Source organism: Elephas maximus, chromosome 1, assembly GCF_024166365.1.
Source record: "Elephas maximus indicus isolate mEleMax1 chromosome 1, mEleMax1 primary haplotype, whole genome shotgun sequence".
Lineage (NCBI taxonomy): Eukaryota > Metazoa > Chordata > Mammalia > Proboscidea > Elephantidae > Elephas > Elephas maximus.
The window spans coordinates 170963927-170987673 of NC_064819.1; the positions used below are offsets into that span (position 1 = coordinate 170963927).

General features: G+C 43.1%; 1 protein-coding gene across 1 annotated transcript in view; it reads right to left on the bottom strand.

Moving 5' to 3' along the window:
* PREP (prolyl endopeptidase) overlaps window positions 1–22077 on the bottom strand; it is a 142966-nt gene extending 120889 nt beyond the window's left edge. The window contains exons 1-2 of the mRNA XM_049898204.1: window positions 21826–22077; window positions 15705–15779 (exon numbers count right to left, since the gene is read on the bottom strand). Coding sequence (XP_049754161.1) covers window positions 15705–15779; window positions 21826–21870 — 120 coding nt within the window. The 5' untranslated portion in view covers window positions 21871–22077. The remainder of the gene's footprint in view (window positions 1–15704; window positions 15780–21825) is intronic.
* Window positions 22078–23747: the final 1670 nt, after the last annotated feature.

Genomic DNA, 23747 nt, shown 5'->3' on the forward strand with positions numbered 1-23747 from the left:
CCACATGGGATTAGGGTCGAGAGTGAACGAGAGGTGAGGAAATGGAGGTGGTGAGCATAGGCTACTCTTTAAGGCAGAAGAGAAATATAAGCAGGGCGATGGCCTTAGGAAGAATATGGTAAAGGGAACAGTAGAGGATGATAAGAATGATCCAGCTGAGGGAGATAACTGAAATACAAGACAAAGCCAGTAACGATGTGAGTGGAGATCTTAAAAGGTGAGACAAGCTGGAACCCAGAGCACAAGAGGAACAATTGACTTTTCAATGGAATAGGAACCTGTCCATTGTGATGGGAGTGGAGACAGAGAAAATGGGCAGATGCACATTAGTTTGCAGACTGGATGGCTGTTTACCAACAGGGCCTCATCAGAACATTCTAGCTACTTGGGGTTCCCACTCTGAGACCCCAGCATGGTGAGGGTTGTTGTTTGTCCCTCTCTTTATATTGGGGGGTTATCTGAGGAAGTCACTCCAAAGACTTCATGTCCTTAATTCTTCTGATTTTATATTTGTATGAGGTTGTCCTTAAGCTTTCTCCTGGCTTTGGGAGGCCCACGGTGGGTCCAAGGGTTGTCCAATAGATGGCTCAGTTTATTCTCCATGTAAAAGCAGAATTGTGCCCTCCACATGTTTATTCTGCTTTGCTTCTTTTAGATCTCTCATGGTAAAATCATGAGTACTAAGATAGAATCCATCTCATGCTAAAACAGACACACTGGCTATTCTCATGTAAAATTTTCACAGAACCTTTGTGCCAGGCATAATAATGCTACTAAATAATTCTAGGATTATCACATCCAATTTTGTCACCTCCCACCCCACAGATGTTAGTCAATTATTTAAAGACCGTACCCTTCCAAGTCAAATACTAGACACAAAACCAAACACTATTCAAACTCCTGGAACTCTCAAGTTCTTTCGTAACACACATCTTAATAACTTGGGCAAATCTTATTCATGAAGGTGGGTGGCAAATTTTCTGTACAAAGGCTTTGTTAAATTTAGGGTTCCACAGAATGCCAATAACATTTCTGATATTTTACCCAGGACATCTATAGATATAATAGCTTTCTCGTCTAAAAATTAGAACAAATTTGGGAGAAAGAGAGAAAAGAGATAAGGACAAAGGAAAAACAAAAACAAGAAAACAATGGAGGAATTGCATGACGATCTGAAGGGTAGGGAGAACTCCAATTCTCTTTGCTCCTCAGGGAGTCGTGCCAGGATGTTATGAAAATGATGGAGCATGAAATTCCATTAGTGGCACATGCAGCTGAGCCGCTAAAGAGGATCAATAGTTTAGATTTTATATCTGTAGGTGAATCTGAACACATTTTCACAGCAAAGAGTAGCTACTCAAAACTAAGAAATCCTACTCACATCCTTTTTTGCTTCAACTATTAGAAAAAAGTAGACAAAAGAACTGATGCACTTGAATTACGGTATTGATGAAGAACCCTGAATATATCGTGGACTGCCAGAAGAACAAATCAGTCGTGGAAGAAACACAACGAGTCTTCTTAGAAGCAAAGATGGTGAGACTTGGGTTCACTTACTCTGGACATGTCATCAGGAAATGCCAATCCCTAGAAAAGGACACCATGGGTGGTAAAGTAGAGGATCAGAGGAAACAAGGGAAACCCTCAATGAGATGGACTGACACAACAGCCACAACAGTGGACTAAAATACACCAAAGATGGCGAACGGGGCACGGGACTGCAGCATCTTGCTCTGTTATACATAAGGTCACCATGAGCTGGAGCTGAGTTGACGGTAACTAATAACAACAACAGACGTGAAAAGCAAAGGCACCTGGTAAAGGGCTGCTCGATTTTGGGAGCTGGAGAGCCCTTTACCACAACGTTCTTCAGAAAGGGTTTTTTCAAGTTGTCCTCACAGGTACTCTATTTTAATCTACAAAACACCTCAAGTTCTTTTACAAGTACCATTCCTAAGCAGATGAATAAAAATGATGTACATAGTTACTCATTAAATAGATATTTATACAAAATACCACGATGTGTGCCGTGGGGATTAAAAAGATCAGATGGGGGTAAAGAAGTGCTACAAGAGAACAAATGAATGGGAAACTACCTCCAGGACAGGATTGGCGGGTAGGGGTTGGTGGGGTACACAGGAGGGACCTCTAGGTAGAAGACTGACTCAAGCGCAGATATCAACATCCACTCTTCCCAAATATCAATTAAAACTAGGGATGGCACTGTCTACATCCCACAAACTTTGGGGAATTTCTGCTACAAATAATATGTATAGAGCCTACTTAAAGGAACTCTTAGAGGCTTCTAGTACCTGTTGTCACAGAAAAGCCTGGCAGAAAACCACAACCTCAGCCTGGCATGAAGGGCTGTGAGCTTCCTGGAGGGCAGAGAGGAGGCGCACTTGGGTCCCCTCTCATTGCTGGGAGTTTAACACCTTTTCAAAATGGCTCTCCCATAAATAAGAAGCCAGGAGGTGGCGAAGCCAGGAGGTGGCAAAGCCCATCCCTGAGGATGCAGGACTCTGCGCCAGGAGGGCTGGACAGTCACAGAGAGAACTGTAGGCAGGTCATGCCAAACAGAACTGGATGCAGTACCTTCAGGGAACACACCTAGAGACTGAGAAGATTAAGGATTTGAATAACGTACTTTACAAGGCTAGTTATGGGATCTTTAAAAAACAAAAGAAAAGAAATAGACTGCCCCTTATTTTCCAGCACTCAACGAACATTTATTAAAATGTACATTAGACAACAAAGGAGGCCTCGAACGCCAAGAAGAAATACTTGTTCAGGTCACAGTTGTGACTACAATGCCATTGACCTCAACTAAGTGAAACACTCTTCTCTTCCTGGCCCCATAAACCCCTACTCATTCCCAAGGAGGAAGAATATCTAATACAAACAGCAAGAGCTGATTCTCTTCTAATCTTAAAAACCCAGTGTGGGCCCATCTGCTCTCAGGAAGGGAAGGCTCACTGTCAGCTTCCAGCTGCACATGATCAACAGATCAGGTGGGGCCTTCTAGAAGCCCAGCCACGTCTCATTCCACCTGCCTGTAGGACACATAGATCAACTTGGTACCTCTGAGGCTCGTTACTGGTAATTAAGGGGGAAGGGAGCAGAAACCTTCATTTTGACCTTTGATCCAAGTTCTATTCTCAAATATGCTTAATATCTGGCAGGGTAGTTTTCTAGAATTTGCCTGGCTTTGCATATATTTTTGTAAATAAACTTTAGAATCAGTTTGTGTAGTCTCCCAAACAAACATAGAAATAAAATCCTGGTAGAAATTTATTAGGATCTGGTCCCTCTAAATTTATAGGAGTCGTAGTGGCACAATGGCTAAAGCACTCAGCTGCCAATTGAAAGGTCAGCAGTTCAGATCCACCAGCAGCTCTGCAGCAGAAAAGACCTGGTGATCTGCTCCCGTAAAGATGTATAGCCTAGGAAACCTTATGGGACAGTTCCACTCTGTCCTGTAGTGTCACTATGTGTCAGAATCGACTTAACAACACACAACAACAATTATGTCTAAAGGAGCCCTGGTGGTACATGGTTAAGTGCTTGGCTGCTAACCAAAAGACGAGGTTCTAAAATACTCAGATACTTCACGGGAGAAAGGCCTGGCGATCTGCTTCTGTAAAGATTACAGCAAAGAAAACCCTGTGGGCCAGTTCTACCCTGTCACATGGGGTCACCATGAGTTGAAAATCGACTTGACACTACCTAACAACACAACAACAATCATGTCTAAGGGAGTCCCTGGGTGGCACAAATAGTTAAGCACTCGGCTACTAACTGAAAGGTTGGAGGCTTGAATCTACCAAAAGGTACCTCAGAAGAAAGGCCTGACAATCTATTTCCAAAAAATCAGTCATTGAAAACCCTACGGAGAGCAGCTCTACTCTGAAACACTTTGACCTGGTTTTTCTTTCAAATCATGTCTAAGCATTTTCCGGGGGAGTTTTCCCAAACTTTTTGGATTTAAGAATCACTTTGGAGCCCTGGTGGCATAGTGGTTAAGAGCTACGTCTGCTAAGCAAAAAGTCAACAGTTCAAAGCTATCAGGCGCTCCTTGGAAATTCTATGGGGCAGTTCTACTTTGTCCTATAGGGCAGCTATGAGTCAGAATCAACTCGATGGCAACAGGTTTTTCTGGTTTTTAAAGAGCTCTGGTGTTGCAATAGGAACCCTGGTGGCATAGTGGTTAAGAGCTACGTCTGCTAACCAAAAGGTCGGCACTTTGAATCCACCAGTTGCTCTTTGGAAGCTCTATGGGCCATTTCCACTTTGTCCTATAGGGTCGCTATGAGTTGGTATTGACTTGATGGCAATGGGTTTGATTTTTGGCTTTGGTGTCTCAACAGTTAAGTGTGCAGCTGTTCAGTGGGACAAAGACCTGGCCATCTGTCCCATAAAGATTACAACCTAGAAAACCCTAAGTGGCAGTTCTACTCTATCACATGGGTCTGAGTTGGAATCGACTCAACATTACCCAACAACAACAACGAAGAACTACGTGGGGTGCCTGGGAAGCAGATTTCTACTGAAATCAGATACTCCAAAAGTAGAGCCTGGTAATGTGCATTTTTAACAAGTGCCCCAGGTGATTTTTAAGACTGAGAGATTTCTTCCTAGACATGGCAGAATAGGGTAGTGAATGGATTTAGGTACCTAATTATGAACAACCAAAACAAAAACCCACAGAAAAAAGAGGTTGGGACAAGTTATCTTAGTTTTCCAGTTGTTAATTCTTGACCAACTGTTTTCCTGAAGATACCATACCACACATCAGTACTTACCATACAAAAACTATAGATAATTGAAACCAAAGCTGAGTACTGTTGACAGGGGAAATATCAGTGTTAACCGTAGACAAGTACTTCGCATATGTCATCAGTTATTTAGTCTGCTTTTCTAAATGCAGAAACCCTGGTGGCATAGTGATTAAGTGCTACGGCTGCTAACCAAAAGGTCGGCAGTTCGAATCCACCAGGCACTCCTTGGAAACTCTATGGGGCAGTTCTGCTCTGTCCTACAGGGTTGCTACGAGTTGGAATCAACTCGACGGCAACAAGTTTGGTTTGGTTTGGTTTCTAAATGGGGAACCCTGGTGGCACAGTGGTTAAAGAGTTCTGTTGCTAACCAAAAGGTTAGCAGTTCGAATCCACCAGCTGCTCCTTGGAAACCCTATGGGGCAGTTCTTCTCTGTCCTGTAGGGTTGCTACGAGTTGGAATCAACTAGACAGCAACAGGCTTTCTAAACGCAGTCTCCTCTGGTAGTAAACTAACAGGATTAGAGTCCTAGCCTCTACCCAAGATGGGGCTCAGACTTCTTTCTGGCCCTGAACTCTAGCAACTCAAAGGTTAAGTGGCCTGGCTACCTCCAATCTCTGGTCCTCTCCAGTGAAAATTAAATTCCATGCAGCAGGGACCACATCTGTCTTGTTTATGACAGTGCATCCCCACACTTAACCTGATGCTTGGAACAGGTGGGAACACAGGTAAACTTATAACAGGCGAAGGAAGGAAGGGGAAGGAGAGGGAAAGGAGCCAAGATGAAGAGAGAATGAAACCACAGTGGACCTTCGGCATTTTGAGCAGCCAGCATCCACTCTTCCTCCCCAGGATCCTCCCTTCTTAGTGGGATGGTAACCCCAGGTAGCTATCTGCCATTCCAGAAGCCAAAGAGGGTCCCGGGGCTACCACCAAATCTTTCCTGTCAGTGCTACAGTATAGCCAAGGGGTGAGTGCATGGCAGAGCTTGACCAGTCAAGACTCCCTCTCCTGGGACTCAATCACTTGACATAGGGTTGAATGATTGGAGATCACTTCTGGGTGGAAAATGGAAATTCCTGCCACAGAAACCTGGAACTAATTCCGGCCTGATCACGCCTAGTTCTTCGGTCCATCCCAAGAGCTGCCCTCATAGCCTTGTCACAAAGCCCCCATTTGCCTAACTTGGCCAGAATCAGTTTCTGTTGCTTGCATCAAAAATCGTAGCTGTTATAGAAAGAGAGAAAAAGAAAAGTGAAGGCAGTGCTTAGAAAAGAGGGGTAGCCAAGTACTAGACTCCCTCATACTGTTGACGATTATTCCATCTAGAGCTCAAAAGGAAGTTGTTCTCTAAAGACACATTTCAATTATGAATTTATGAGATGTTTACAAACTATAAAGCTAAACATTGCTATAGCAGGTGGTGAGACATTTAAGACCTTAGAAGTCTTGGAGGTTGAGGTAATATGTGGTCATGTAATTACTTAATGCAATTCCTATTTTTACTGCAGGAGGGATAACATATAGTAGTAATCCTCAATCCAGGTCCTCATGTGAAACATTAATGAATGGGTGGAATGACATTTCACAGGCCAGCTTTGCCAGGAGGTTCACAAGGCACCAATTAACAGGGATGCTACCAAACAGCTTTAAGGTAAACTTTGGCCTAGTTTAATTACACTTTAGAACAATGAAGCCACACTTAGAAGTCACAGTTCCGCTGAAATGCAAATATTCAGAATGTAAGTATCTTTTTCAGAAAAACTCAGCATTCAACAGGAACTTTCTGCTTAGTTTTGTGGATGAGAATAAAAAGAGACGCGTCTTTAAAGTTCAACCTTTGGACTAAACAATTAGAGGACTAGAGTTGAGTTTGGAATGTGTGTATTCCAATACATTTAAATAGCAGTTGTCACTTTTCATTTTGCGGAGGGCAGATCTCAGGGAAAAAAGGAAAAAAAAAGTTATTAGATATATGCAGCTAATAAACTACATTTGATTAGCTCATGCCCCAAAGCCCAGGAGAGACAGTTTTTGGGAAAGCCAGACTTGACAATTAATTACAATCAGGGCAGCTATTCCCTGAAAGGTGTAAATTCTTCCTTTGTGTGTATCTCCCTCTCAGTAACTCAGTATCAACTCCTAGAATATTCAGCTAAGTGGCTGTAGCCACAATAAGATAAGATGGGGAGACTCTTCAAGAGGTTATAAGGACACTGTGTGTATCTAGTCCTTGACACTGGAAAATCAAGTCCAGAGAGGTAAGGAAAAATGTATCAGTGCCAGGAAGGAGGGCATGGAGTGATAGCCCCACAGTGGGAAAGAGCCCAGGAAAAAATAATAATTTGGCATTTTCACAGTGCTCTGAGTGAGAGCACGGCTGCCTCAACAATGTAAACAAAGAGATTACATTTATTTAAATGTAGTAAAGAGCCTTGCCATGTATGAGAAATGAAGTTTTACACACATTTTCTCATTACAACCTTGAAGATAGATGAGTTGAGTATGATTTTACTCATTTTATAGATGAAGAATTTGAAGTCTCGGTTAGGTGGCTTGCTACAGTCTTACTACAAGAAAATGGAGGAGTACAATTTGTGCCTTCTGACTTTTGGGAAAAAAGAAAGATGGCTAACTGACTGTGCTTCTAGATGAGGGAGGACAGGTTATGACTAGTCACGGAATAAGGAATGGAGGAAGCAGAGCAGGCTGAAGCCACTGAGTAAAGGAGGGACTCAACACAACACCACCTGCCTCAGCAGTTACCTATCCTCCTTCTCATCTATAGATGAAGAAACTGAGGCTCCAGGAGGCAAATTCCAGCTTTGAAATGTACTTGGCCAGCAACTGTGAGGAATCAGCAGAAGTAATAAAGCAATGCATGAGTGGGGTTTAGAAGTTTTACTGCATACTGTTCAAAACGTAGTTTCCAATACATGCCTCTTGGAAAGCACACATTCTGGCCCTACACAGAACGGGGAGCTGTTCGCCTCACCTTCCTTATGGGAACCTCCTAATCCCTTCCCTAAATATGTGACCTGGGCCCAGTGACAAGGAGACGCAAGGAAGAGCCTTCTCCCTGCACCTGGAAATGAACCCAAAAAGTGGCTGCCAGGGCCCAATCTGTTCATGGCAGGTCTCTTCAGAGCATAGCAGCACAGAAAAAATCAGCTGGTGTTGAGTCAATTCCAACTCATGGCGACCTCTTGTGGCTCAGATTGGAACTGTGTTCCACAGGGTTTTCAATGGCTGATTTTTCAGAAAGTAGATTGCTAGGCCTTTCTCCCAAGGTGCCTCTGCTTAACCAAGCTGCTTAACCACTGAGCCACCAGGGCTCTTTACAACACATAAAGGGTGATGGAAACCAGGGCCACAGCTCACAACAAGTGGACCAGAACAGTCCTCAGATCAGAACAAGATTGAGCTGGTGGATCAATAAATGCTTAAACACAATCTCTTTCAATGGTTTTCTAGCAAACTACAGAAGCCTCAGATTTTATATCCACAAAAAGACACAGTCCAGCTCTCTAAATTCAACCCTCAAAGACTACTGTAAAACTAGTTTTTTGGTTTGTTTTTACTTGAAGTATAATTTACTACAGTGAAATACACAGATGTTAAGGGCACTGTCTGATCATTCTGACAAATGTCCACACTTGTGTGACCTACACCCCTCTCATTACACAGAACATCTCTACCTCCCCAGAAAGTATCCTCATGCCCCTTCCCAGTCAATGCCCCTCCTCCATGCAGTCACTGATCTGACTTTCATCACCATAGATCAGTTGTGTCTACTCTAGAACTTCATATAAATGGTATCATACAGTATATGCCTTTTTAAAATGACTAGCTTAATTTATTTGGCTGTTGTGTTATGAGTATTCAATCATTTACAAATTCATGGTATAAACATTTAGCATTTAAGTAACTGTTTCTTTTCTATTTGTTTCAATTTTTATGCTACAGTAAGTTAAGAGTGCCGCCCAACTAGGGAATCCTAGAATTGGAAGACACATGCTCATTAAAGTCTGCTCCAACCCCAAAATTTAAAGCATAAATTGTCAAACAAATAGTTGTTTCAGTAACTTTTTTGTTAAAATGGCTAAATAGCTTTTTAAATGAAGGAGCATGTTTTCAGAGAAGCTCCATGGGGCCAATTAGTTTCCCTCAAGAAGTATTTATTAAAATTATTTTTTAAAAAATTTAAAATCACAGAGGGTTATAACACAAAGAAATTAAACAGTCCCAACTCATACTACTCCAAATTGATTACTGTTTTCAATTGTTACATTTCCTAGGCTTTTCCTCCTTATGGTTTCAAGGAAAGTAGCTCCTCTGCCTAATTCTGGGTCAGACTAGTACACAGATTCCAGGTTCCACAGCTTCACTTAGGACCAAAATCCTTCCAGTTCTGTGTTGGTCTCTTTCAGTGGCTTCAATAATAAGACATTCCCAACTATTCTCAGGAGAGATCGAAGTCGTTGCAGCTTCTTCCTCTACCTTCCTGTCACTCCTCCCTTTTGTGGTAAAAGAATAAATCTGAAAGCACTTACACTGAAACAAATATACTGAAATTACATGCTAGTCACTTTCCATTCTATCATTACGAAGAAAACCCACGAGCCAGGCACTGTATAGCACATTAACCTCTAAGCCTCAGTGTCACCAACTATAAAGTGTGAATACCAACTGCACCTACCTCACAGTTACCGTTAAGACATCAAAGATGTAACATATGCAAAGCACTTCGTGCAGTGTTTCATAATAGGAAGCAATAAAGTTACTAAAGCTGTTGTTATTATTCCGAGAAGGGACTGCAGGACAGAAAAGGCATTCAGGCAAGAAAACACATGAAGTAAATCTGGGAGGACAATAAGCAGCACAGCTCGACTGGAGCATGAGGTGGTTAAAATGAGACTAATGGAGATAAAAATGGAAAGGTTGGTGGAGCCAGACCAAGGGTATCCTTAACTGGCAGGCTAAGCAGTTCTGGGGCCCTGGAAAATGAGAAGTCAGGCCTCAATACCTTGGTGCCAGCAACACTCCCCAGATCTGATTATCAAAGCAGCAGGGATGGAGGAGACCTCCAAGAAGAAAGAGAAATCCCAAGAAGGGCTGAGCTGGGTATTAAAAGAAGCAAGGGTAACATGCATTTACAACAATGGAAGAAACAAAGGAGAAGCAAAACGTTTGAAGGAAGAGCAAAAAAGTATTACAGATGTTGTAGGGGAACATTTCAAGAAAGAGTCCATGGTCAACTGCAAAAGCCATAAAGAAGCTAAAAAGAATATACACTGATTTTTTAAAACCTCTAAATTGGGTCACTGCTGATCTCAAAGAGAACAGTTTATACTGATGGGAGATGTTATTGGAGTGGTGACAAAGGAGGGGGGATTAGCTACACCAAGGGACCTGCAGACAGTGGGTTATGGACAGGCGAGGAAGAGAGGGAGATGGCTCACGATAAAGTAGGACCTGGGCTGGGAACACGAGGGGTCGGGGGGGGGGCATGAGACCCCTGAAACCTGAGAGGTTTCGAAAAGCTGAGGCAGAGTGTGGGAACTTTGAGTTCATTTGTATGTCTGCCACAGAAAACTGGCACAGGTACTAGAGAGGTTTTTAGGAGGTTAGAGATTAGGAATTCAACCAAATGCCCAGGTTAATGTCAGTGGGCAGCGGACGCTGTGAGCAGAGCCTTGTTATTAGTTACTTCCCTGTCAAAATGCCAGATGTGGCAAAACTGCTGCATGCTTCCTTCTAAAATCTGCAAAGGACAAGCTGAAAATGCTTTTGCAGACAGGAAACATGGGTCAGCTGCCTGCTGGGACCTGCACGTGTTACTATCTACTCTTCACAATTGTTTTCAGTAACTACAAACCTTCCTCTCTGCCATTCCTTGCTGAAAACGTCCATGGTTACCCTGATGTCCCATTTACACCAGTGAAGGTTCGTCATGGTTCCGAAACTTCAAGCGGATACCACAGTTTTTACCAAGAGCTTCTCCTTTACCTGTATTTATTTATTTTGTTTTATTAGTTTGTGTATCTACATAGAAGTTCCCAAAATAGTTTTTACAAAGGTATTTCTTTAAGTTGTAATCATTTGAAGCACTGCATCCCTTCTCTCACTTCAAATTCTACCATAAACTCTGCCCCATGTTAGTAAGCAATCTTTATAATCTATCATTTTAATCCATTATTTTTAAAGACTGCATCAGGCAGATTCACTACATTCTACTTCATCATATCGCTATGGTTGAAAACACAGGTGAGTTCCAAATTTTCACTATTGTTAGTAATGCCCCAAGCTGGCTGTTTTCTAGACCATAATATTTCTGACAGTGACATTATTATTCTCCCAGTAGGCCTGGAATCTCTTCTTCATTCTCAGGTAGTTTGTTTTTAGTTATTGCTACCAAATGGGTTTCTTTACATTACTGATGGTATATAGGAATGCTACTGATTTCATATTTACTTCGTACTTGCCCTCTTTCCTGAAGTCATTTATTTTAATACAGGTTCAGCTGTTTTCCTTCAGTTCTAGATATATAATCTACGATTAATAATAAACTTGTTTTTCCCTTACCTAATTTTGGTTTGTGTTTTATTGCATCGGTCAAAGCTTTATAAATCATAAAAGTGGTAACAACTGAGAACATTCTAGTCTAGTGTGTAAAGTTGTTGATTTGAATGATATTTGTCATCTTGTTAAGGAATTATTTCTATTTAGGTTTTGGGTTTTTAATTTCTTTTTCAATATCAATTTGGATAATTACATAGCTTTATTTATCTATAGGGTCGCTATGAGTCGGAATCAACCCGACAGCAACAGGTTCTGGTTTTTGGTTTATTTATCCCCTTAAGAATCCCTGGGTGGCACAAATGGTTAAGTGCTCGATGACTAGTCAGAAAGTTGGTGGTTTGAGCCCACCCAGAAGCACCTCGGAAGACAGGCCTGGTGATTTGCTTCTGAAAAGTTGCAGTTCTGAAAACCCTATGGAGCAGTTCTACTCCATGCACATGGGGTTGCAATGAGGTGGAACTGACTTGACAGCAACTAACAATAACACCACCAACTTATACTACTAATATATTAATATGAGCTGTTCTGAAATTCTTGTGACAAATTCTGCCTTTTTATTGGCTAACACTTATTTATATTTTTTACACCCATACTCACAAGAAAGGTTGGTCTATATCTTTGTTGTCCTATATAGTAACCACTAGCCACATGTGGCTTTTCAGCACCTGAAGTGTGGCTAGTCTAAATTGACAGGCGCTGTAAGTGTAAAACACACACCGGATTTCTAAAACTTAGTATGAAAATTAAAACGTAAAATATCTTAATATTTTATGTTGATTAGAGGCTCAGATGATGATATTTTAAGTATACTGGGTTAAATAAAATCTATTATTACAATTAATTTCACCTGTTCCTTTTACTTTTTAAATGTAAAACTTTAAAATTATATATGTGGCTTGCCTTATACACCTACTGGCAGGGCTAGTCTATTATTTTCTCTTTACAAAGCATCTCTGCTAAGTTTTTCTATCAAAGTTGGATTTGCTTCACAGAATCCAGACAACTGAGTTGTGCGTGATCTTCCACAATGTGGAACATTTGCTATAGAATAGGGCTTTGACGGCTTGAAAGCACTCACTCAGATTCTACTCCCTCTTACCCCAGTTTTTGAGAATTTTCTAAGTTACCAGTCTACTCCGATATTCCTTTATAAAGATAATGCCTTTAACCGGCACTGTTAGAATTGGATAGCCAAAATTAAATACAGATTCAATCAAAGATTCAGATAGCATTTCAGATCTTAGTATAGAAAAGCTACAAATGTCCTTCAATTCCTCACTTGTTTCTATTAACACTGTAACAAGCAGATTTTAGGGTTACGTGACGATTCTCCTCCTTACACCAAGGTATGGCTACTACACCTTTGTGTCTATGCTTATGACTATAATAAAATGTTCACGCTGCTTTTCTTCTCACCAGAAAAACACGCTGTCTTATATTTTCACTCTGAGACCAAATCTATTTATACATCTTTCTATTTATATATAAATCCCAGATGATATACTAGCCCACACCAATAACAAGCCCATTTAGAGAGTGAGAAAGAAGTGTTTCAAGGCTGCAGAGAAGAGGTATAAGCTGTACACTTCCTCTGACAACTGAGGTGTCTTGTTTCAACAGGCTGGGGTGGGAGTGGGGGGTCAGCCCAGGGTCCACGCATGAGGGCCTAAAATGTCACACAGCAAGCACCTGTACCAGTCACCAGTTGCCCCAGGTGTGTCAGAGTAGAAGTGTACTCCTCCATAGGGTTTTCAATGGCTGATTTTCTGGAAGTAGAGTACCAGGCCTTTCTTCTGAAGTGCCTCTGGGTGGACTCAAACTGTCAACCTTTCGGTTAGCAGCTGAACGGGTTAACTGTTTGGACCACCCAGGGATTCCATAGCAAGCACAGGCATGGATAAAGTCCGATAGCCCATATCCCCAAAGCTATTACACCAGTCTTTTCTTCTTTTTTTAATGTCAGATTGATAACCACCTGGGCTACCTGGGTTGTACTCTCAGCTCCACACTTACTACTAGCTGAGTGGGCTTGGTCAAGTTGCTTAATCACTCAGTGCCTCAATTTCTTCATCTGTAAAGTGGGGAAGATAAAAAGATCTATTTCAGAATGTGAGAACGAGTTAGGGTTGTCAAAGTCTAGATATAGCGCCTGGCACATAGTAAGCATCCAACAAATGTATACCATGAAAATAATAGTGTGCACTCCCATGTCATTAGCTTCTATCAAGTGCTGATTGTGTGATCACTAATTAGCAAAGATGCATCCACTAACTGGAAGCTTGGCATCTACTAATCAGTGGCTTGTCATCCATGGGACCAGTCATCATCAATTAAGGAACAGCCAACTATCCATTCATTAATACAAAAACAAATACTGGGTCATTCTGACATTGCTAAATCATTCACATAACCATCAATAAAGGCTGAAGAAATTCAGGCTGTACTCAATACCTCAGACAAAGTAATCATCATTGAGACAGTCCCTGGGGACTGTTTTCCAAGAGATGCAAAGGAATTCCAGTCCCTTCTCTGGTGCTTTCCATCCATTGCACCTTATGCAGCTGCCTGTGGCTCTCCCCTTCCAGGCTCAATCCCACTGTCTCAGCTCAATCCAGGGCTGGATGACTGCAGTCATTGTGTCAGAATGGAGGGTAGAAGGCAGCTCACACCTGCTTTCCAATCCTAGCTTTATCTGCAGAGCTGGAGCCTCTGCCCACTCCTATTGATACCTATCTGATTTTCCCTCTGGAATCTCTACCATTCACCCCTAACCCGATGCTTCTTAAAAGTCAAAACCCAAATACAAAATCATTTTCACCCATGAGACCTTTGTCTTTCTAAATGGAATTGGGAAAGGGAGAGAGTAGAATTGTAAGGAAAAGTAAACGCCATGAGAAAATCTCAAAATGGCAGTGTATTGACTTTGGGGATAAAAAACAGGGAAGAAGCTGTAAAACCTTGTATAGTTGGCAGGGGAGGAGAGAAACTCTAGTCACAAAGAACATGGGAGGATGGTAGAAAGGAAAGCAGGCAAGGTAGTGCATGGGAACAAAAGAAGAAGGAAGAGATAACCTGGGATTTACCAGAGCAAGAGCTGCCTCCTCTGCCTCTACTTTCTCCTTTTCCATATATCAGGAGCCCTGACTAAATCTTCACCCCACTCGCTCTGTCAAGCTCTTTCCCAAGGACATAAAAAAAAAAAAAAAAAAGGACATGAAGGTGGTAAAATCTGCAACCCCACTGATCAGAAAGTGGAGGAGGTGAGGAAAGTGAAGAGTCCTAACTCCACCTGCCAGGTCTACATCAGCAGGCGATGCTTTCCTGGCATTGTAAGTTAGAAATCTGAATTCCGTTCTCAACAGAAACATCGGCGTATATGGTAACAAGGGACCACAAGTTACAGGAGAAGCTAAGACATAAGCTTTTGCAGTCTGGCCTGGAAAACTACTCAGAATGCATTTAACTTTTCAATTCTTTTAAATGGGAAATGCATTCTGGTATTCTAAAGAAGCTCAAACTAACTTCTGAAATAGCAAGCAAATTAGAAGCTCTCTACATACATGCTCTTATGTACTAAGTAATATGCAAGTACGATTACATAAAAAAAGTCAAGAAATTTGAAAAGGATTTGAGAAAATATTATTCCCCTACCAAGGAAAGTTAATTAACCGTGTAAAAAATATATAAATAACAAGTCCCAGCACTCTGAGGACAGAAAAAAATCCATGGGAATGGTACTTAGGAGTAGTTTTAATGAAATCAGACTTCTCCTGGGCCCTCAAAATCCCTTACGTCTCCAAAACAACAGGAATGCTTCATGTTTTTAGACAAGGCAAAAAATTCTCATCCCAGCCCACTAGCTCTATAAAACACAAAAACGTTCTCATATTTATCATTTAGTTTTTGTTTTACGGTTGTTTTAAAATCAATAAGTGATCTAGGACCAGCATTCAGTTTTCAAGACCCAATATTTGTTTAGTATACAAGGTTGTCTCTCCTTTGAAAAAAAAAAATCAGGCCATTTTTTTCCTTCACACTATTTTTCTCTAGGTTTTCATTTTTCTTTAGTAAAAATCAGTTTTCATTTCAGATATTTTTATTTCAAATAGTTGGTCCATCAGTCTTACTATAAACCACAAACTTTATTCAAAAGTTACTCGATCTTACCTGTGACAATGTTTTCACTTTTTCCACTAAATTATTTGGCAAAAAGTTTACCAACAGGTATGCTTGCTATCCCATGACAGAAAACACAGGAAGACAGCAGGGAGGAAAAGCTGTAGTTACTGATGTCTTGGGTTTGGCATTAGCTACTAAGCCTGGTTTCAATTATAAAACAAAATTACCTTCGTCTGTTCACTGTCTGGGTCTTCAAGCCAAGCGTAAGGGTCACAAACTTTATGCCCATGATAATCCTGTACCTGCAAAAGGCAAAATGAGATATTAGATAATTAATGCCTGTAATGGATTGACCTGTGTCCCCCAAAAATATCTGTCAACTTGGCTAGTCCACGATTCCCAGTATTGTATGATTGTCCATCATTTGTCATCTGATGTGATTTTCCTATTGCTGTAAATCCTATCTCTATGATATTGATAAAATGGGATTAGTAGCAGCTGTGTTAATGAGGTAGGACTCAATCTACAAGACTGGATTGTGTCTTGAGCCAATCTTTTGAGATGTAAAAGAGAGAAGCAAACAGAGAGACATGTGGACCTAATACCACCAAGAAACAAGAGCCAGGAGAACAGCGTGTCCTTTGGACCTGGGGTCCCTGTGCTGAAAAGCTCCTCAACTGGGGAAGACCAATGACAAGGACTTCCCCCAGAGCCAACAGGGAAAGTAAGCCTTCCCCTGGAGCTGGTGCCCTGAATTCAGACTTCTAGCCTACTGGACTGAGAATAAACTTGTTTGCTGAAGCCATCACTTGTAGTATTTCTGTTACAGCAGCACTAGATGACTAAGACAGTGCCTAACCCCAATTAAAATTAATGTTTTTTTTTAATGTGCTGGAGAAACAGGAAAGGGTCAGACAAAAATGCCCCAGTTGGCTCACTGGCAATGTGTCTGCCCAAATTACCACACGAACCAAAGTTGGCAGGTTCTCAAAGGTGGCAAGCCACCCTTCATGAAAAGAATGTTTTAGCTGGAGAGGGAAGAAAGATGAAAGGTCAAAATAGGCAACTGCTCTGTATGTACAATACAAAACAAAGACTTGCCGCTGTGCTAAAGAAATTGGAAAGTGTGTTGTCAGCGGCAAGCACAGAATTCTACAATGCAGTAGGGATGCAAGAAGGGCACGATTGTGAGGGAACCACCACATGCGTTCATTTTCCCGTTCTTTCTGAGCTTATTCATGATTAGAAAATCTCCCTACGATGTATCATAGGATCACTTTCTGTTTAAACTGCCAAAAAGCAAGTTATTAATGTGTAGTGTACTTCTAAATGACACCAGCTGAAAACCCGGATTTAAGCTCAAAGAAAAAACATCTTCCTCTTTGTGGACTGTTATGAAATGCTTTCTTTTTTTACAAAAAGGAAGCATAAAAGCATCACCCACTCTGACTACCCCAATATTTGAAGGAATAAAATTGTTTAGTGTAAACAAAGCACAACTATGAGGGAACTTTCGGGAGCTTCCGCCCCAGGCTGATCATCGAACCACCTGACAGCTTCTGGAAAGCACCAATTCCTGGGTTCTGGCCCCAGAGACTGGTTGATTGAGTCTGAGGGAGAAACTGGGACCAGCTTTTCACTACTCCCAAGTGATTATTCCTAAAGAAATTACTCCAAAGTAAAAATTATTACAAAACCTCTCCCTCTCATACTATCAAAACTATTCTAATGACTTGGAACCACATTGACAACTCTTGCCTGTCAAGTCTCTCTGAATAACTTAATATTCAGGTTAAGGCTTCTCGTAAGAGGTTGTTGGGAAGACTACCTGTACCTCAAATGAATTTTTCATCTGTCTCCTCTTTGCTTTGTTCAATAATACCAGAAGACAAGGGCTATTTCCAGAGGAAAGAAAACACTCTCCCGGAAGAGGAAAACCTGAACGTTGTCTCTCACCCACAACCACTGCTGTCGAGTAGGTTCCAACTCATAGTGACCCTACAGAACAGGGCAGAACCACCCCCCCCCCCCATGGTTTCCAAGGCTGTATATCTTTACAGAAGCACACTGCCACATCTTTCTCTCATGGAGCAGCTGGTAGACTCAAATAGCTGACCTTCTGGTTGGCAGAGAGTGCTTTTACCAATATGCCACTGTGCCACCAGGGCTCCTGTACGCTGTCTTCATTGCTGGTCAAGGCTCCAATGTGGGTGCTGGTCAGGCGAGAATCATCTCCCTTTGCCTAAAATGCCAGGCTTTCTGAAAAGGGTCTGCACCTGTCCACATCTGGTGCCAGGTGAGAGAACACCTGGGGAAATGAACAACTGGAAAAACAGGACAGTTACACTGGAACTCCCTAGAATTGTTCTCATTGGACAACTGACAAACAAGAAGCAAGGGAAATGAAACTAGGCTGAAACTTCTCCCAATGGGTCTTCATAAAATTACCAAATTTTGATCCTTACCTTAAGTTTTAGCTGATAATACTGAATGAAAACTTTTTATATTTTCTTCTCATCCACAATGGAGCCCTGGTGGTACAGTGGGTAAGAGCTCATGCTACTAACCACAAGGTTGGCAGTTCGAATCCACCAGCCACTCTTTGGAAACTCCATGGGGCAGATGTACTCTGTCCTGTGGAGTCGCTATGAGTTGGAATCGACTCAACGGCAACAGGCTTGGTTTCGGGTTCTCATCCACAAGTCTTTTGTATTGTCATACCTTCAAGTGGTTACAAAATATGCTTAAAATAACAATCTTCTCCCTAGCAACAGATATCATAAAAATGTTAAGATGTAAAGTGTCTTTCATTCTAACATTTTTAACATTGATGGCAAGCACAAGATTGGGCCCAGGGCCATATCTTGTTCAGAGCCAGAGCTGGAACTAAAACAATTTGCCAACTGCTTTCCCCAAATATTCCTGTAGTGGGAACAAGTCAGACACTCCTGGATTGTGATGTTTGTAAAACTCAAAGAGGCATATCCAGAAACTTAACTTTTCAAAAGGAAGCAGAAAAGATTAACTGAAATCACGACAATTATATGAATAAGTGAAACCAAAAAAGACAAACCCAGTGCCATCGAGTCGATTTCGACTCATAGCGACCCTACAGGACAGAGTAGAACTGCCCCATAGAGTTTCCAAGGCAGATTCCAACTGCCGACCCTTTGGTTAGCAGCCGTAACACTTAACCACTGCGCCACCAGGGTTTGCATTAATAAGTGAAGGCACTGCCAAATGCTATACCCAAAGTGATGAACATTTACTGAATAGCCACATTTTGCCCAATGCTTTAAGACAACCTTATAAGAAACCAAAACCAAACCAGTTGCCATTGAGTTGGTTCAGGCTCTTGGCAACTCCATGTGTGCTGGAGTAGAGCTGTGCTCCACGAGGTTTTCAATGGCTGATTTTTCGGAAGTAGATTGCTGGGTATTTCTTCCAAGCCACCTCACAGTGGGCTTGAACTTCCAAACTTTAGGTTAGCAGCTGAGCATGTTAACAGTTTGCACCACATAGGAACTCCTAACCTTATAAAAGGATTGTTGGTATTTCCATATTAGATTAGGAAATGCAACTCAGATTAACAAAGGTAAAGGCCAATAGATCTGCTTACTCAGAGACCCTGGAGAATAGATATTCATCCACATTATCTCATCTGATTATCACTGTGGGATTAGTACTAACTTATTTTCCAGATAAGGAAACTGACAAAAGCTATGGACAAAAGTCAGAGTTAATAAGAGGTAGGGCTGTACCCCACCTGCAGCTAATCCCAAAGCTTGTGGACTTGACCTCGTACGAGATCGCTCGATTCCAACTCACAGCGACCCTATAGGACAGAGCAGAACTGTCCCATAGAGTTTCCAAGGAGCACCTGGTAGACTCTAACCGCCAACCTTTTGGTTAGCAGCCACAGCACTTAACCACTACACCACTTGAATTTCCTGACAGCAACATTCTCAGGGGATGGTCAATGGGCTTACACAGGAAGTGTCATGGCTTCCAATTTTCTGCCCAATAGGGTAGAGATCCACCCAAAGGGTTTCATGGTCTAATCCCACAGTTCATCAGGAGACTGCTGAGCATGTGGCTGAAATATGCTCAAGTGGGAGAGACAGGGAGCTACAGCAATCTCCAGCACGTGCTGGAGGAAAAACAAACCCATCCCAGAAATCAAAAGCTACAGTATGAGCAAATGCATAAGTCAACTCTTAGGCTTAGTTCTCAGGATCCTGAAGCAGGAAATAGATACCCCATGTTGGCTATCAATGCTGAGATGAGTACACTGTGCTATCTACAGAAAAGGATCCTGGCTGGACTAGAGCTACATTCCCTAGGCCATGCTGGCTTAGGGTTATCACAAGCTCTTTGGTTAGAAGGAACAAGAGAATACTAAAATCCACAGAATACCCTTCAGAGTTAATGTGGTGCGAACAGTTAAGCACTTGACTACTGGTCAAAACGTTGGTGGTTTGAACCTATCCAGAGGCACCTCAGAAGACAGGACTGGTGATCAGCTTCTGGAAGGTCACAGTCTTAAAAACCCCATGGAGCAGTTCTACTCTGCACACGTGGGGTCACCACGAGTCGGAATCTGCTCGACGGCAACTAACCACCACTACCTTTTTGATGTCTTCATAAAATCCCTACTCAACACTTACAGGAATTGTTGAACATATAAAAAAATGAACTACAGGATTCTGTCTGCCTCCGAAAAGGGTCTGCATCTACCCAGAAGGGGGGAAAACTAAGCAAGCAACAATCCTTCCCCCCAAAACAAGACAAAAACTAAAGTTGCACTTACTAAACTACATAATGGGTAGTTCTTTGTATTTGTATCTATCCTGAAAACTCTAAATTCCTGAAGGCCCAAGCCAAGGTATTCACGTGTCTTCTCATTACTAAAGGCTGGCCTGCTGCTGAGCTAGACTGTCATGTGACTGAATGAATGATGCTATTCTCACTGCACAAGGTGATGTCAATGGTCAGACCTAATATTTCATATATGAGAAGGAAGACATAACAGGTAAGTGATCTCATAACAGGTAAGTGATCTGCTAAAGGTCACCCGGCTAGTGAGTGGCAAAACCAGAACTAGCACTCAGATCTACTTACTTAGTCTATCCTCTTTGCCATTCCAGCAGGATCGCTTTAGTCCCCCAGACAAAGGAAACAACCCTTTTGAACCACAGGAATAGGGCTTCTTGGGCAGCTAGGGTAAATTTAATAAGCAAAGAGCCAAACAGACTGAGAAAACGTGGTTACCAGATGGTCACTGGTCAAAGAACCATGAATGCATCAGTGCCACTTGGAAATCTTAATTTAAAACAATATGTCCTTTACTCCAAAGCCTCAGCACTCTTTACCCTCAAGTGAGATGTGCTTCAAAGTACAGACTTTCTGGCATAGATTGGGTCAAAGTAAACAGAAAAAATTAAAAGCATAGAATACAAAATATTTTTATTCTAATTCCATTTTAAGTCATCTGAGAATTTTGGCTACTAAGTAAGAAAATCATGCCTGCAACTTTTAGATTCAATCCAGTTCTTAAGATGCCAAATTAAGTTTTACTCCTAAAAGGTGTATGCTCTGCGTTCCACCCCCTGGACGTCAATGGTCATCTGAGTTCATCCGCAGCTTAGGTAAATGATGGTTAGCCCGTCTACTAGGTAAAACTGATCCTGAAAAAGGCCAACCCCTCTCTCTTCTAAGGCCTCCCCTCATTCCCTAACAACTCCTCTTCTTGATTAAGAAACCTGGATTAGCACTACAGTGTAACTACTCTGCTTTCATCTGCATCCCCAGCGCCCCTCGTCCAGCACCGGACAGGGGCAGAGCAGGCGCTTAATAAACGTTTTAAAATGGAATGAATGAACCTCAACGCTAAGCACTTTAAAATTAGAACTTTTAAAAGTTTGCTTGTTTTAAAATTTAAATCATCTACACACACACACACACACCGTTACACACACTTCCTCCCACCACTGTATTTATGTAAGAGCCTCCACCAGTCAAAAAGCAATGACACCTTCTGTCTCCCCACTCCCTTTAGACACCCATTCCTACCCGGGCGTCTGCCCTTGACCTCATCGATTTTTAGGAAGCGGCCAGGGGCACGGCTGATCACTGGCTCCGCCGTCAGCAGGTGACCGCCACCCGGGCCCCCGTGGCTCGGGAGGAACCCCGCGCCCCCGGCCCGTTTCTCGCAAACAAAGGCCGAGGGGGAGGGGAGGTAGCGGAGGGGGAGAGGGGCTGCGGGAAGAGGAGCTGCAGGCGGCGGCAGGAGAGGCAGACGCGGCCCCGGCGGCAGGGAGCAGGGTGGGCGCAGGGAGAGCTACTCACCACTGTCTCGTCGCGGTACACGTCGGGGTACTGAAAGGACAGCATGGCTGGGTACCGGCAGGGGCAGCGTGGTGGGCGCGGGGCTCCGGGACGGACGTGAGCGGAGCGGGCTGGCCGCGGGGCGAGGCTGGGACGCGAACGGGGACCGAGCGGACGGCGGCGCGTGGACGGGTCTTGGTCAGGGCTCCCACTACTGGACCGGCGGCGCCTCGGCGAGGACGTGCGGAAAGCAGGAAGCAGCTGTCGGCTAGGAGCCCCTCCCCGGCGGGCGGGCCCAGCGGCGCCGGCGGCGGCGGCAAGAGGGCGCGGGTTGCGCGGTGCGTTCGCCAAGCCGGGCGCACAGCTCCCTCTGCAGGAGCGCCGGCCGGGCCGGGCCGAGCCGCCGGGACAAGAGGAGGGCCACACCGGAAGCGCGCGGCACCCACGCAAGGCCTGCTGGCACCCGCTCTCGCCGGCCGGGCCACCGCGCCGTGGACGCTGGTACACGCCGGATACGGCGTCCGGGGCCACCGCACGGGCACACTTTGAACACCTAGGCCAGTGTGGCCTAGGCAACCATGCGTCCTCTCTCTCGGCCACCCCAAAACTCCATCTGCTGCGGCACTTGGCGCTCGTGGAGCCTCCCTCAAGAAGTAGCATCATAGAAAAAGCATCAGGGTTTGTTTAATTGATTACTATATTTTCTCCAGCCTTACTGCTTCCGGGCTGGATAGGAGCAGCGAAGGGATACCTTACCTCTGCCAGCCTTGGCTTTTGAGGTGGCCTAGTTACCACTGCTTCAATTTTTTTTTCAACACTAGACTTGGTGGGGAAGAATAATGGATCATGATGACAGGGAAGGAAACACATATCCCTTCACCCCAACATTCCTGGGCAGCATTGGTGGTTCGTATTCAGATTATGTAGGTGCAGCAGGTGGCTAAGCCTTTATTTGAGATTTATCAATTGAGAGGACCAAGGTGGGAGGACTGGAAAGCATCTAGTGTCTTTTATTCATCCTGCTTTTATTCATTCATTCATTACTTTATCCCCCTCCTGTGAATTTGTATAGTTATTGAGCACCTACTATATTCCTATGGGGAAAAAAGATAGTAAACAAGGTGCTTAACCTCAAACTCAAGAAACTTTAATAGTAATATTTTTTTCATCCTAGTGCCAGTGGTGCTGTGTGTTCTGGTCTGGCTTTCTGAACCATCCAGAACAGGCCTTACAATCCCATCATCAAAGCTGTAGCGTATGCCTAGTGTGTTTTGTATAGCTGGCCCCTTAAAAGTCCTAGGAGATGACATAGGTGTGGCCAGAAGGTCCCTCATGTCCTGAATTCCTAGTAGATATGATAAACTATATGGGAGCCCTGATGGTGCAAGTGGCTAAGTACTTGGCTGCTAACTGAAAGGTGGGCAGTTCCAACCCACCAGCTGCCATTGGGAGAAAGATGTGGCAGTCCACTTCTGGAAAGATCACAGTCTTGGAAACCCCATGGGGCAGTCCTACTCTGCCCTATAAACAGGACTTCAAACCAGTTTGGAACAGTTCAGTAATTGCAGACATGAAGGAGGGCAGTGTAGGCGTTACAGAGCAATCAAATCTGTTGTCCTGGATTTTGACGAACAGTGGTGCCCTGCTCAAAGATGGCAGCCAAACGTCTGCTTTGAATGTGTGTCACTCTCTATCCTCTTGCCAATAATCCAGTCTCCCGCATCAGGCTCCTAAAACTTTCACAGTCCATGCAGAAAATTAGATTATTGGCAAGAGTGTGGAGAGTGACACACATTCAGAGTGGCTTAGTCAGCCACCATCTTTGAGCAGGGCACAGATGTTTGTTTCCTACTTGGTCCAAAAGCTGACTAGCAACAGATTTAGTTGCTATGCAATACTTATACTGCCCTTATTTACATCCTCATTCTGAGGGCTGCTATGAG